Source organism: Mus pahari, chromosome 14 (assembly GCF_900095145.1).
Source record: "Mus pahari chromosome 14, PAHARI_EIJ_v1.1, whole genome shotgun sequence".
Taxonomy (NCBI): Eukaryota; Metazoa; Chordata; class Mammalia; order Rodentia; family Muridae; genus Mus; species Mus pahari.
Window position 1 is genome coordinate 43,994,168 of NC_034603.1, and position 14,702 is coordinate 44,008,869.

Here is a 14,702-nt window from a genome sequence, read left to right on the forward strand (position 1 = left end):
TCTAGTGTGTACTAAATAGGTACTCTGCCAAAGGAGCCGAATTCCCAGTGCCTTCGTGTTTTCTGAGAAGCTGAGGGCTACAGGGCATGGCAGCCAGCAGCCAGCTGTTCTTCGGATTTCTCTGCAGCCATCTCTGGGCTGGTATGTCTAGGCCTTCCGTTCCACAGGCAGCTGATGTGGATTTTCCACCTTTGTGGTGAACCAGCTGAAGCAGTTCATCAGGTAGTGTTATGCCTTCTGAGCACAGCTCCTCTGCAAAGCTGTTCGTTTGTTTGTTCTGAGACAGAGTCTCACTCTATAGCCCTGGGCAGTCTGGAACTCATGATATAGACCAGGGTGGCCTTGAANATAGAGACCCACCAGCCTCTGCTTCCAGAGTGCTAGGACCAAAGGTGTGTACCACCATGCCTAGCTCTACAGGCATCTTTTTGAGGATTCTGTATGAAAAAAGGTGAGACCTGCTGCTGGAAGTGCCAGCTTGCTTACCAGCTCCTTGCTGCTAGCCATGGTTTTTGTGACACTTGNTTAAATGCTGTGATTTAGGGGAACAGCAAGATGGCCCAGGGAGTAAAAGCACTTGCTGTCCAAGCCTGGTTACCTGAGCTCAATCCCTGGAATCCATATAAAGGAGAAAACCAACTCCACAGAGTCTTTCTCTGACCTCCACACACAGNANTGANAATATAAGGGGCTGCTGAAATGGCTCAGCATCTAACTGATATTTCAGAGGCCCCAGTTGAATTTCCAGCGCTCATGTTGGGTGGATCACTACCACCTTTAACTTCATCTCCAAGTGATCTGCTCCTTCTTCTGGCCTCCTCAGATGTGTCTACTCAGACGTACACAAACGCAGACACATTCATATACATGTAATTAAAAATAAAAAAAAAATGAACACTTCATTTTTAGATGGAAGCGTCACTGGGTGTTGTGAGCNGAAGACCTTGCAAGGTCAGGGTGCAGAGGCTCTAATCATCCTGCCTCAGCACTGAGCTCTTAAATCCCCAGGAACAAGCTGGATCCTTAAACCCCAGAATACAGTGAGGTCNGAGAAGANCAANGCNGGTAGTTGCACCTGCTGAGTAACNGAGGGNAGGGGTGGGGGTGCTGGAATCTGGAATCCGTTCTAAACACTACTTCTGCAACCACAAACAATTGGTTTAGAGTTGAGGTTCCAAGCACAGTATTTGTGCTACACCCTCAAGCACAGNGGCTCCAACGACTGGGTTCCTGTCGGATTCCTTTGCTGCTTATTCTAGGAAGGCAGAACAAGTTGTTGCATATGCAACAGAAACCATAGAGCCAACCCCCTTCCCTTTCTGTTCCTTCAGCTCTAGTAAAAACTCTTGGGAGAACCAATTGGGCGAGCCGCCCATGTACCAGGTGGCAGATGCCAGGGCTCTGGGGTGCTTTAGGAGAGAGTACTGGTAGTGTTTGGTTTTGTTGGCTGTGTCCTCCCAGGAACAACACTGCCTGCCTTCCCAGGGTACTGCCCAAACGTTTGATGTGGGTAGTCCATGAATTCCTGACATCCTCAGTCTCCAGTCAGCTTTCAAAAACCAGAAAAGCCCAAAGCCTTTTCTTTGAGGGGCAGAGGGCTACGTGTGTGAGAGTCTGAGGCAGACAGAGATGGGGTTTCTTTATGTAGTCTAGGATGGCTTAGAACTCACAGAGCTCTGCCTGCTTCTGCCCAAAGCTTTTTCTTTACTGTGGTCCACAGAGGCTGGAACACAATGTGAGCTGAGGGGGACTGTAATGACTGTCACAGCAGGCTGGGTCTAAAAGGCAGCAGGGAAGAATTCACACTATTCCGCTAAGCCTGCTGGTATTTAGTCTCTCCTTCAACACCTCAGAAAGTGCTAAAGAAACAGAAGGCACCAAAAGGAAGCAAGCACTCCTCCACCAGCAGAAAGCCACTCTCCTGTACTTTGTCTCCTGCATTGTGTTACAAAATGAAAATTGATGATAAAATGTCCCACATCCTAGAGTGGCTGTCAGTAACACTGCTCTGGCTTGGTGCAACGTGAGAGGCCCTTCTGCTATCGGAGGTGCAAGGTAAGAAGTGTACTTGTCAAATGCTTTCTGACCAGTGTTAGAACCTAGCCTGGGGGCTGGGGGTACACAAGTTGTCCTTTTAGGTGACTGACTACAGGGGAGTGCTTGTGGTTATGTTCTTGCTAGTGAAGATGGAAAATTACCACGGGCTGGAGAGATGGCTCAGCGGTTAAGAGCACTGGCGGCTTGCTCTTCCAGAGGTCCTGAGTTCAATTCCCAGCAACCACATGGTGGCTCACAACCATCTGTAATGAGATCTGATGCCCTCAACAATGTATTCATAAATGAAATAAATAAATCTTAAAAAAAAAGAAAAAGAAATTGGAAAATCACTATCATGAATTCTTCACCTTTGAGAACAATGAATGTCACCATTTCCCCAGGAAACAGGAATAAAACAGAGCAGTTGGTGTTATGGAAACCTATGGTTGGAAGGGAAGCTCTGTGAGAATCTGGCCAAGGCTCCTGCTTGGCTTTGCAGGAGCCCAGGTGTAGCAGTAGCTTTGGCCACAAGGTGGCAGGCCTCACCTCAGAAATGGTTACACAGGCTAGAGAGTTGAGACTTGCCCTTGGTTTAAGTTGTTCAAACGGAGTCCTAGCTCCCCCTTCCAAAGATCACTGCAAATTTGGATTGTTTCTCAGCTCAGTGGAGATCAGAATCTGAAATTCAGGAGAATATGGACATTAACACAGTTTCCATGTCCAGCCTCTGGGAGAACACCAATGTCCCATGTGTTCCTGTCACAGGAAGCTTACATACATAGCCTTGCCCAGTGCATTTGGTCCTTTACCTCAGCCTGCTGCTAAGTGGTGAGACTCCTGGTCACTTAGACACATGGGGCAAAACACTACTTGACATCTTGCTCCAAGGGCTCACAGCAACTTCTGATGACTCCCACCCATGCTGAAGTGCATCAGGGCCACACAAAGTCCCAGCAGCCGAGCCTGCCAGGATTCTCTGACCATGGGTTGTGCTTTAGGCCCTGGGGCTCCTACCTCCACCCAGCTGCCTCCCCAGCTGCTCAGTGACATTCTTGCCACTTTGGCTCATCTTGTTTTACTTTCAAGAAGTATGTTACTTTTAACTACAACATAGTCTTCTTTTCCCTTTCATTCCAGGAGGGAGTGAATACACAAACAAAATAAACTAGGAGCCAAATTAACCGATGAACTGTTTCTAAACAGAGCAGAGTCGCATCTGAGCAGCTGGGGCCACAGCTGCCGGCCCAGTCTCTCTGGAGTCCCCAGGATGAACGGGAGTCCCAGGAGGAACGCTCGCTCAGTGCTCAGTGGCCCAGTGTTGTGGGATTGGCCCTGCACTTCCTTCTCTCTGTATAGTGATTCCCAGCTGTGTCATCTACACAGGAAACCTCAGAGTTGGGGTGCCCCATCAACAGTGCTGCTGCTTCATGACTGGGAACAAAAGGTGGGAGGAGGAAGCAAGAGCTGCAGCAGGATCACTAGCCCTCCTTTGCCGCTCATGGGGATGAGGGGGAGGCACACCCCAGAGTAGCTGGCCAAGACTGTATTTTTAGCTCTAGTCCTTATGATTGTTATTTGAGGTCTGAGCATCCAGCCCTGAGACCACTGAAGCCTACTCTGGGCAGTATGATGACTTTTCAGAGTTGTAACTTTGAAAGGAAATCTCAATTGTTCTTCAGAAGTTCTACGCACATGGCCTAAGACAGTCCCTGGCTTGGGAAGCAGCCCAGAACACTACAGGCGTGACCCACATAGCAGTGGTTAGTTTTAATTGTCAGCTTCACGCCCTCTAGGATCACCTGGGACAGGAATCTCAACAAAGGACTGCCTAGGTAAGTTGGCCTGTGGGGCAGTCTGTGAGGAACGATCTTGATTACTTCGTTAAGGTGTGAAGACCTGCCCACTGGGGGTGGCAGCTTAGGATCCTGTGTTGTAGGAGTGACTTCTGGCTCTGATGGACCCTGGAACTGAATTGTAAAATAAGCTTTCCAGTAAGCTGTTTGGTCACAGTGTTTTATCACAGCAACAGGAATAAAACTAAGACCTTCATCTTTTCTCCATAAGGTAGGTGGAGAACACCCTACGTTCTGATTCCCCTGCAGCAGGGTTCCCAGCACAAAGCAGAACTACTATATAATTCCATATACAGCCTTTTGTTCCTGGAAAGTTTACCACGTATGCTCACAGGCCCTTGCCATTAATAATGAAGTCACGGGGCTGGTGAGATGGCTCAGTGGGTAAGAGCACCCGACTGCTCTTCCGAAGGTCCAGAGTTCAAATCCCAGCAACCGCATGGTGGCTCATAACCATCTGTAACAAGATCCGACGCCCTCTTCTGGAGTGTCTAAAGACAGCTATAGTGTACTTACATATAATAAATAAATAAATAAATCTTTAAAAAAAAAATGAAGTCACGGAATGGAGAGATGGCCCAGCAGTTGAGGGCACTAACTGTTCTTCTAGTTCAATTCCCAGAAACCACATAGTAGCTCACAATCATCTGCGATGGGATCCCATGTCCTCTTCTGGTGTGTCTGAAGAGAGTGACTCACAATGAACAGTGGTTCCCTAGAAAGTCCCCTAAGCAGCCTTCGTGGAGGCATTGTCAATAAGGGGTGTAGATGAGGTGACCCCTTTAGTATAACCATGGTGGGACAAACTTTATAAGATCTTGGTGGGCTGAGGACTGGCTGCACAGGACAGTGGGCGTGGAGAAGGGCACGCTTGAACCTCTGCAGTCCATGGACAGTGCCACCCTGGCTTTTGTACCTCATTGGTGTTCTGGTGCTACAAGGCAGGCATGGGTCCGCCCAGGCGGGCAGAAGAAATATCTCTGTGTACAGAATGTGAGCACCTCAGCATGTGGCACCGGATGCTTGCTCAGGCCACTCCCTGCGTGTTGACTCTGTGTGCAGCATTTTGACACGCGTGTCCTCACATGCCCGTGTTTTCTCCTTGCTCCCTTTAAAAAGATCATTGCAAGTCCCACAGACCTGTTCCCAAGCCACAGTCCTCTCTTTGCTGGATTCAGTTTGCCGCCATGAGCATGGGAGCAGGAGGGGGAACAGCTTTTTAGTGTCTTTAATTAGGCAACAGGATAAAACAAAGTCTGGCTGGAAATTACCACTTGAAGCTTGCCAAAAAAGCAGTGTTGGCTCCGTATGCTGGAATAAGTGAAGGCCACTGGTTTCAAGAACACATGGTGGGCAGGACAGAGCAGAAACCACCTGACTCTTAGAGAGGAAGCTGGTTCCATCTGCCCTTTTCCATCATTAGCCTAACAGATGTCCTTTTCCTTGTATGGATTTATTACTTTTGATATTTTGAGACTGTGTTGCCATGAAGCCCAGGCTGACTTTGAACTTATGACCCTCCTTCCTCCCTCCCTAGTATAGGATTCCAGACTATCCTTTGATCTTTTGTGTGAAGGCTGGGTGAAAAATCTTATCTTGCTAGGCACTATAGCTTATGCCTCTAGTCCCAGCACTTAGGAGCAGGGATTTGAAGCCAGCCACACAGTGGCTTTCTAGGCTAGCCCAGGCTGCAGAGTAAGACTTGGTCTCAAGAAATGTAAAGAAATGCATCTCTACTGTGGGAATGGGGTCTGGAGGTCATTTTGAACACAAACCCGGGAATTCTACAGTGGCATTTTTATAGCTCCCTTCCCACGTCGACCTGCAGGGCATGGCGTTCCCTATGCTGCTGGCGGAAGCCTGTGGTTGCCACAGCTGGTGTCTTAGCCTGTTTCCAATTAGCAGGGAGAATCAGAAGGTATCTTGGAGCTGCGTGGTGAGAGCTAGCACACCACCCAGTAACCTGCTGCAGTAGCCTTTAGGGACTTTTCACTGGCTTGTAGGAAAGATCCTTCCATGGCACATTCTCCAACTGTAGCAGCTGTACAGAACTAGGCCGTCCCAGGTCCTGACTAACACACATCCACTCTAAAAGGGGAGTTCTGGTGTTGCATTCTGCTGATGGGAGAATCAGCCCAGGGCAGGCCACCGAGATACGACATAGATCCGATCCTGCATCTCCCAATTGGCTTCTCTTTCTCCTCCCCACAAGCCCCCAAAGGTAACTAGCTACCAAGAGGGACGCCATTTTTTCCTTCAAAGCAATCACACCCAGGGCACAGACAGAAACCTATTCATTTTCCAGGGGAGAGAATTCATCTTGGACCTTGTCCCATGCTCAGGGATGCCCCTAACTCTAGGACAGAGCTAAGGCATCCCATTTCTTGCCCTACTCTTTGAAGTGAGTTCCATGGTGATTCTAGTGTCTCCCCATGGAGGCCCCAGTGCTCAGCTTCAGTAAACACAGCAAAATTCACAACACGGTCTTCAGTCTGAGAACCAAACCTCCAGTGAGCTTCCCGCCGTCTGAAAACCAAGAGGAACAGATAGCCATGTGCGCTCTCTCTCTCTCTCTCTCTCTCTCTCTCTCTCTCTCTCTCTCTCTCTCTCTCTCTCTGTGTGTGTGTGTGTGTGTGTTGAACTCAGGGTCGTGTGTACCCTACAACCAAACTCTCTTCCCAGTCTCGGTTCGTTAGATTCTTGCAGGTCCTAGAACATTCATCCCATCCCAAAGGGAAAAGGATTCATCACTGACGACAGGAAGCCCCGAGCGAAGGGTGAGCTCAGAGAGACCTGCTTTCTCTGCTTTCTTTCTTTCTAGGTGATTACACTTCAGGCTGCAACATCCAATAGCGTAATTACCAACGAATTTTGTACCTCTGAACTACAAGCCAACAATCCGATTCAGCAAGGGACGGCAGTGTCAGGAGCTTGCTGGGGGAGGACAACTGTGTTTTCTAAAATAAACGGTTTGGGCTGGTAAAGTGTTGGGTGGAGTTGAGGGTGAGGCCCAGATGCTTTGAAGTCCCTGACACCAGACTTGTGACAGACTAAAGTCCTGGAAATCCCTAGTCCAAAGCGCAGACCCTAAGAACATGGCTGACGTTTCCACTGTTGTAGTCAGTTCAGCTGCCTGGGCCGAGCGAAGGAAGTCAGGGCGACTCCGGTCGGCATGCCCAGTGCCCTCACTGCTCTCTGGAGCACAGCCCCCTTTGCAGGCTCCTAGAGGAAAGAAAACCCTCATCTCTCCTTTGATCCAGTTTGAAAAGAAAATGGACCACGAAAGGGGCTGCACGTGCCCGTGGCACAGTAGTAGCCCACAGAGAAGCCCGGGGCAGCTGGGCAACACTTCTCTGGGAACTCAGAGTTGAGTCTTAGGAAGATGGCCAAGGGGGGAATTCATTTCCGAAATCCCAAGGTTGCAGGAGGTTTTTGTATGAGCAGAAACCTGGGGATGGCCAAGAGTACAAGAGGAAAGATGGGCGATGAAAAACTAAGCACACAAGAAGCGGTCTATGAACTGTTAGCTCAGCTATTCATTTCCCCACCAAAACAAACACCCACAAGGTTCCTTAGAGATTGGAAGTCCCCTGCCCAAGAACCCACTGATGCGCTGGTCTCCCCTCAGACCGAGAAAGATCATGTCCTTACAAAGCAAATTCGCCGACAGCTCTCAGCTGATGTCCACTGAGGCCACGGCCTTTCCTCTGTAACTCCCACAGGTACAGATGTCACAGGAGAGTTCCCTCTGGCTTGGGGGTGTGTGTGTACTGATCCCAGTGTCAGAGTCAGAGCCTCATCCACAGTCCTTGCTTGCTCACTCTGCAGAAGACCCTGGAAGGTCCTCCATCAAGAGCCAGGAGAGGTGGCAGTCTCGGGGCTAGCTGGTCATGCCATCCTCACGGATCCCCAAGCCATCTCCAAACACCGTGGGACCTGCTGCCACCGTGAGGATGCACACCCTTGGGTGCTAGCTGAGTTGCTAATGTAGAAACAAGGCACCACAGAGGTTGGACACTTGGACTGTGTGACTCAGGACGCGCTGGAAAAGTCCAAGGGCAGAGGGGAGGAAAGGGAGAATGCGTCTTAAATACTGTCTCAGGAGGCCCGAGCCCACTAGATGGGCTCAGGCTTGAGTTTTTCTGCTAGGAAGTCATTCACAAAAGTCTCCACAACGGCTGGGGTGATCTCTTCCACATCCATCACGTACTTGGCCCGGGCTGACATGTCCAGAATGGTGAGCAGAGGCGCCGCCTCAGGCAGGTTGGTGTAATCTCTCAGGGAGTCAGTCATGTCATCCTGGAAGTCACCAGAAGGGCAAGAAAACCAGTACATTTTAACAAGAGGGTCTCCTGAGTCCAGTCCTTAGAGTGTATGGGGCAGGGACAGTGTCAGCACGCTGGGGTGGTGGGCTTCTATGGGAAGGATAAGGACCCTACTTTACCTTAGGGAGAAGGATGAACAAGTCCCCTGCATCCCACAACCCAGGAGGCAGCCAAGTTTCTTCATGAGCATAAAAGTGACCTTAACATGCCCTCTGCCTTTAAAGGTTATGATTCTAAGTCCTAATCGCTAGGTTTTGCAACCAGCTCTCAATTCTTTGCAGCCCCACTGTGGATTATCTGAGGCTAAGACAGGATTTCAACTCTGGAATCTTTTTCAACAGCTTACAGTCTCCCATGCCCTGTGTGAAATGAAGGCAGGAGGTGCACAGCCAGCCTGGGTACTACTCCACTGTGTTGGTCTAAGAGGCTGGTGCCTTGCCACGCAGACCCTACTGCTGGGCCTGTGAGTTCCCTCTGCCTAAACACCCCTCACCCAAACAAGCAAACAGGACCAAAGACAAGGAAAAACTCTTATGGAGGAGCAACAATATGAGGTGACCTTTCATGAGACAGACCTCATTTAGAGACTGGTGGGAAATGGGACTTCACACTGTACAACATAGAACACTCTAAATCTAATGAAAGGTTTTGAGTCGCCCTGCAGAGAAAGGGCTTGGGTCTTCCTGGCCTTAAACAGGGGTAGGGAGAAGGAAGCGTGAAACTTAAGCTCACTTGTTCCTCAGACAAAATCTATTCCATTCCCAGACACAAAGGAGGGTTTCTGAGTGACATCTTCCCTTCTCATACAAGGCACGCGCCTTCTGTAAGGCTGGATGCTCCTGTGTCCTGGGCATGGATCGCCAGGTCCAGCCCTCCTCGTGGGTTAATAGAACCCTTCATGATAAACAGAGGGAAGCACCTGGACAAACACTGTGCGTTATCCCTTCAGGAGGCCTGGACCAAGCCAAGAGCTCCAGTGCCTCCCCCTGAGCAAACCAGAGAGATGAATTTTAATGTTCTCACAGGCTTTCAGATTAACCAGTGCTTGTCCCAAGTGACAGGACTGGGAAAGGACAACAACAAGAATAAAAGGACTCTCCCAGCCCTGGGCCACGCTGCTGGGCTCAGTTAATCCACGTCCCATCCCACCTCCCTGTCTCCCTTCCCTTCTCCCCCAGGCCACGTCATCTTGCTTCTGAGTGGAAGGACAGAGGGCTGGACTGAGTCAGTTGCCAAGACTGACTGGAACCTCAGTGGAGCTTTCTGACGCATGGGCAGCAGCCCCCAAGTCTGTCTGTCCTTCTAGGCATGAACTGGTCCATCTGTCAGAAAAGAAAGAGCCCTGTCCCTGGAGTCACAGCAAGGCCATCAGTTCCTTCTCTGCTATCTACTTTCTGTGTGGCCTTGGCAAGGGACCTCAATGGAGCCCGGATCCCATCCCTAACACCTAGGATGCTAAGAGAGGAAACCAGCCCAGGTGCTCCCAGCCCTCCTCCCTGCTGAAGCCTATGTCCCTCATCTAGGAACCAGGATAATGAGGACTGTTTCCCGTGAGAGGGTGAAGAACAAAGGGGACAGCAGGTGAAGTTCCTGGCAAGGGGCCTGGGGGACAGAGAACTTGCAAAGGCTTTTCAGCTATGCTCCTGAATCCCTGCCCTGCCCCCAGCCTGGCCTTTCTCTTCTGCACCCATCTTTCTTAGGAGCTATTCTCCAGGGGTTAGAGTTTAATACATGCAGAGCTGCCTTGCTATGCTTTGTGTGGGGCGGCTGGGACCCCCCCCCAGTCCCCATAGGAGCCTGTGAACCCTCTTTGTTCCCCTCCACCCCAGAGATGGGCAGGGCAACTGGGGCTGCCTGCAAGGGGCCCAGCAGGGCAGCCAGGGGTGGTTACTGAGGAGACGATGAATGGGTGGCTTAGGGTGTCGCCTCTCTTGTTTGTCTTCCTGTGTTTCTCTTGGGATCCAGTGTACAGATTCTGACCAACTGGAGGTTCTGACCTGGGCAGGAAAAGCTGGGGGCGGGTGGCCTCATAGAGTCTATTGATGTGAACCTCAGAGGGGTGCTGGGGTGGGGTAGAGAGGCAATGAGCATGTGCACAAGGAGCCAGGAAAGCGCCTGCGCAGCTGATGATGGCATCTTGCAGAACGCAGGTGCCTGTAGGATGCGGCCTCCCAGGCTTTCAGGGTGGCCAGGCACCTGCCATCATCTGACCCTGGGGATGTCTCCTGCCCAGTCTGGCACAGTGAGGGCCGTCAAGAACTAGGCCTTGAGAGCAACAGATGGGGAACAGCAGCCATTTCCAACCTCCCCTAGCGTCTTCAGCTGTGTTTTAAGTTGGGATCCCTGTGATGGCTAAGCCCGTGTTGCAGGCTGGCACAGTGGGACTAGCCAGGCTGGTACTATGCAAAGCACCAGGGGCTGGTTCTGATCCAGCACCACGGATGGGAGCGAGGATGTCTGTGCTGCCGCTCTCCCAGCCGTGCGTGGGGAACAGACCCGGGAGGGTTTCCTAACATTCTGAGGACTGCTTAGTGAGAAGGAAGGGTGGGGGATAGGAAGCAGGGATAGGAAGTGGTTTCTGATGACTAAGGACAAACCTTTTCCTCTTACATCTGCATGTGGCACAATCAGCTCAGACCCAGAGGTCCCTTCAGACCTCCAGAAGCCAAGATCACTCACAGCCTGCAAGTACCCGCTACCAGCCTGGCCAGGACACCAGGCCTGTCCTCCGCACTCACCTCCCCGGCCACAAAGAACAACAGCGGTGCCTCCTCTTCTTTGGCTTTGTACTTGGCAATGATCTTCTCAGCTATTGGCTGGATCAGCTGTTTGGCTGCCTCGGACTCTCCGTCGTCCTCAGAGTCTGTGACAGGGAAAGAGAAAAAGAAGGACAAGCAACTCTAAATTGTCAAATCGTAGTGACCAGGGAAGGGCCTGAGACACACTGGGCTCACTAGACACAGACAGGCTCAGTGAGCAGTTCGAGCCCTACCCACCAGCATGCAGCGCCTGTCATGAGGTTCTTCACAAACCTATCCAGGGAGCTGTGCTGCTCCCAAGCCTACACCTGAGGCCCTAGAGTACTCTGCCAGTCACAGAGCCGAGGACCATGGTCCCCTTTGCAGCTCTGCTGGTGACTGGACTCCACAGCTGCTCCAAAGCCTCCTGGTGGGCAGACCTGCCTGGGACGATCTGCAGGAGAACATGAGGAATAGCCACAGGAGGCTTAGGCTGCTGAAGCCTGTGGTCAAGAGTCAGCACAGGGGCTGGAGAGATGACGCAGTGGTTAAGAGCACCGACTGCTCTTCCAAAGGTCCTGAGTTCAAGTCCCAGCAACCACATGATGGCTCACAACCATCCGTAATAGGATCTGATGCCCTCTTCTGGGGTGTCTGAAGACAGCTACAGTGTACTTACATATAATAAATAAATAAATCTTTAAAAAAAAAAAAAAAAGAGTCAACACAGCATCCTCAAGAGGCAAAGCACAGAGGATACAGGAGTCTACCCAGAAGTGCCATACTGCCCATGAGGCTCACAGTGACCAGACAGAATCTCTGGGGACACCTTCATCTAATTCACTATCCAACTTGTCCTGCTTCTCAGGGATGTGGTTTCCACATTTCTGGAAAAGGCCCCAAGGTCCCTAATTGTCCCCAGGTTCAGAGATCTTTCCGAACAGGGCCCAGGATATGGGTGTGAGGACCTGCAGCAGGCCAAGACAACCAACCCCACAGAGAAAACTTTTCAAGACTGCTTCTCTATGACAGGCCTTCCTACCCCAGACTGGCCCAGCCTGCTTATCAGCTCTGATGCTAGGGTCCTGAAGCCAGACCACAGAGAATGCAGCAGGGTGCTGAGGGTACTCCCCAGGTCCTCCTTGGCCATAGGTGGCCAAAGCATCCTGAATCATGCCACAGTCTGCAGGGATACTTTCCTATCTTTCTCCTTAGCCAAGAGACATAGCTTCAGAGGGTGAAGGAGCGGGGTTCCACCTGGCAGAGCTGGGCCAGCTCGTGTGGCTCCCTGGAATTGTTCATTAGAGTATAGGAAAGTGGCAGCAGGCCTGGATGAGCCTTAGCCCAAGGGGGCCCCACCCCCTGCAGCTGCTACGCAAGCAACACCCTCCCCATCTCCCTTTCCAACAAAGGTTCTGTTCATGGGGGGCTGGGGGCATCTTCCTGCCTGACCTGTTGCCCAGCTGGCAGCAGGAGCAGTAGCTGCTCCAGACCACCGCCTGCAGGGGGATAGCCATGAATAAATCATTGGGTCAAAAGCAAGGCTGCTGGGGAGACAAAGACCCCAGATCAACACAGTTAATGGCAGAGAGAGGCTGGCGCAGGGGATACAATCTGCCTCCCATGAGAGGTCCATTCTGACCTGTGTTCCATTTCCCCTTCAGCAACATACCTACAAAAAGGACGAGGCAGGGGCCCTCGTTGAGCTGCACAGCATTGGAGTCAGAGAGCTCCAGCACAGGCTTCGGGTGCCACGGGAACTCCCTGCAGTCCTCGTCATTGAGCACCTCCACCCGGCCCTGCCGAGTGATCAGCTCCCCTTGCGGGTCCAGTACGATGAGCGTGGGGATACCTGCAAGAGAGTCACGATGACGCTTAGCTGGCCATTGTCCTGAGACAGGGGAGAGCCTGTCTTCCACATCAGGGACATTCACATTCTCACATTAAGGATCCAGGCCAGGTCTGGTCCCAGAAGCCCTGAGCTAAAACTAAGCCCAGTTGCTGACCAGCTACAGGGTCTGTGTGGAGTCACTCCACGGAAAGCTGAGGGAGTCGGTGCCTTGGAGTTCTCTAGGGTGACACTGTGAAGGAGGGGGAGCCCCCATCTATCCTAGCTCCATCAACAGCAACTGAGTGACAAACTCAGAGATCAGAACAACGGATACCAACACTCATTTAGTGTGTGTGAGGCTTGGGGTCGGTCAATCCTGGTGTGCACACGCATCTGCACAGATCCCCATGTGAACACGGGGTGGGGGTAGGGGGCACCCCAGCCTGGTTTACAGCTGCATGTGGGCTTGCCACCTCCTTGCTCTTTGTACCCCACTCCCCACTGCTTCTTTTCTGGCCAGAGCTGCCACTCACACAGAGTCAGCCTCTGCCCTAACCTTTGGGGACACTTGTCTCTCCACTGGTGGCCGGTCCCCTCCCCAGTAGAGCTCCCCAGGTACCCCCTCTTGGGAGCAGTCCAGAGCCTGGATTTTATATGAAAGCCAGAGGGATTTAATATTTATATGCTCTGAAGTATTTGGTCAGTAATTTGTTCCACTGACATTTTACATCTCCATGGGGGGGGTAGAGTGAGGTACCAGAAGTATGACCCTGGTGCTTTGTAACCTGCTGTGGTGGTGGGCCCAGCGGGCACACAGTGGTGGGCCTATCTTCAAAAGGAATAAATGAATCCGTTTTGTTCACGTTTATTAGAAGTAGCTGGATGGGTGTGTCAGAGAATAGGTGGAGAGAACCCAGCTCTGTGGCCCTGACTCCCAAGGACTTTTTTTTTTTTTCTTTTTTTAAGATGAGCTCAGTCTTAAACAGGAGACCTGGGAAGTTGTCCTAATGGCTGCCTCTCCCCCAGAGGCCTGAACCCGTATTGGCTGTGTCTCCACACACAGGACTTATGTCAGCAGCCCGAAGGAAGCCTCAGGCTAGAGGCCACATGGGGCAGCCTGGGACACACAGGTGATCCACACTGCCACATCCTCATCTCTTAAAAAGCATTGGCACAGTCCTTTAATCTGAACCAGTGCTTCTGAAATTGGGCAATCCTGAGTACTGGGTAAACTGAGCCTGTCCACTGCTATGATTATACACAGCAAGGGGGCCTGTTGTTAGCCTGGACTAAATGGGGATGCAGGAAGGACAGACAGATAGACAGACAGACAGGCACAGAGCTCTGGAAGGTGACTGCAAGTCTGCCAGCCAGGGATTCTAGTTCCTCCATTTCCATGAGGGATATGTCGCTCCCTTGAGTCCTACAGGGACCAGGACAGGACAGCAAGGACTCAAACTGGCTGCCAGGGAGCCCATTGATGACTCCACAGAGGCACAGATTCTCTGGCCAGGCTCTTTCCACTCCGTTCCCTCAGCTATGAAAAACTAAAAGGTCCTCTCCTGGATTCAGTCCTTTGAGCACCAGAGCTTGTGAGTGGGAACCCAAGGCCATAAGGTCCACAGGGACAGGGCAGTGTCAGGAGTGTGACTTCACGAATACACCCAATCAGACTTGGAGCTGAAGAGTATCTATGCTCCTGGGTCCACTGCTCCCTTCAGAGGACCTTGGGTTTGACCTTAGAACCCTGGAAGAGTGCACTCTGCTGCTGAATCAGAGGGTGGTATTGTGGGGAGCCGCCCTCACATTCGCCATTACAAGATAGCGCTGATGTCCTGTGCTCTAACAAACAAACAAGGCAGCTGCGCATGTGCTGGGTAGATTTCCATTCCCTTGTGCCCTGCCTTTCCCGTGGCGT

General features: G+C 51.4%; 1 protein-coding gene across 1 annotated transcript in view; it reads right to left on the reverse strand.

Moving 5' to 3' along the window:
- Positions 1-7,402: 7,402 nt before the first annotated feature.
- Nxn (nucleoredoxin) overlaps positions 7,403-14,702 on the reverse strand; it is a 139,570-nt gene continuing 132,270 nt past the window's right edge. Inside the window, exons 6-8 of the mRNA XM_021212033.2 lie at positions 12,626-12,805; positions 10,954-11,078; positions 7,403-8,189 (exon numbers count right to left, since the gene is read on the reverse strand). Coding sequence (XP_021067692.1) covers positions 8,007-8,189; positions 10,954-11,078; positions 12,626-12,805 — 488 coding nt within the window. The 3' untranslated portion in view covers positions 7,403-8,006. The remainder of the gene's footprint in view (positions 8,190-10,953; positions 11,079-12,625; positions 12,806-14,702) is intronic.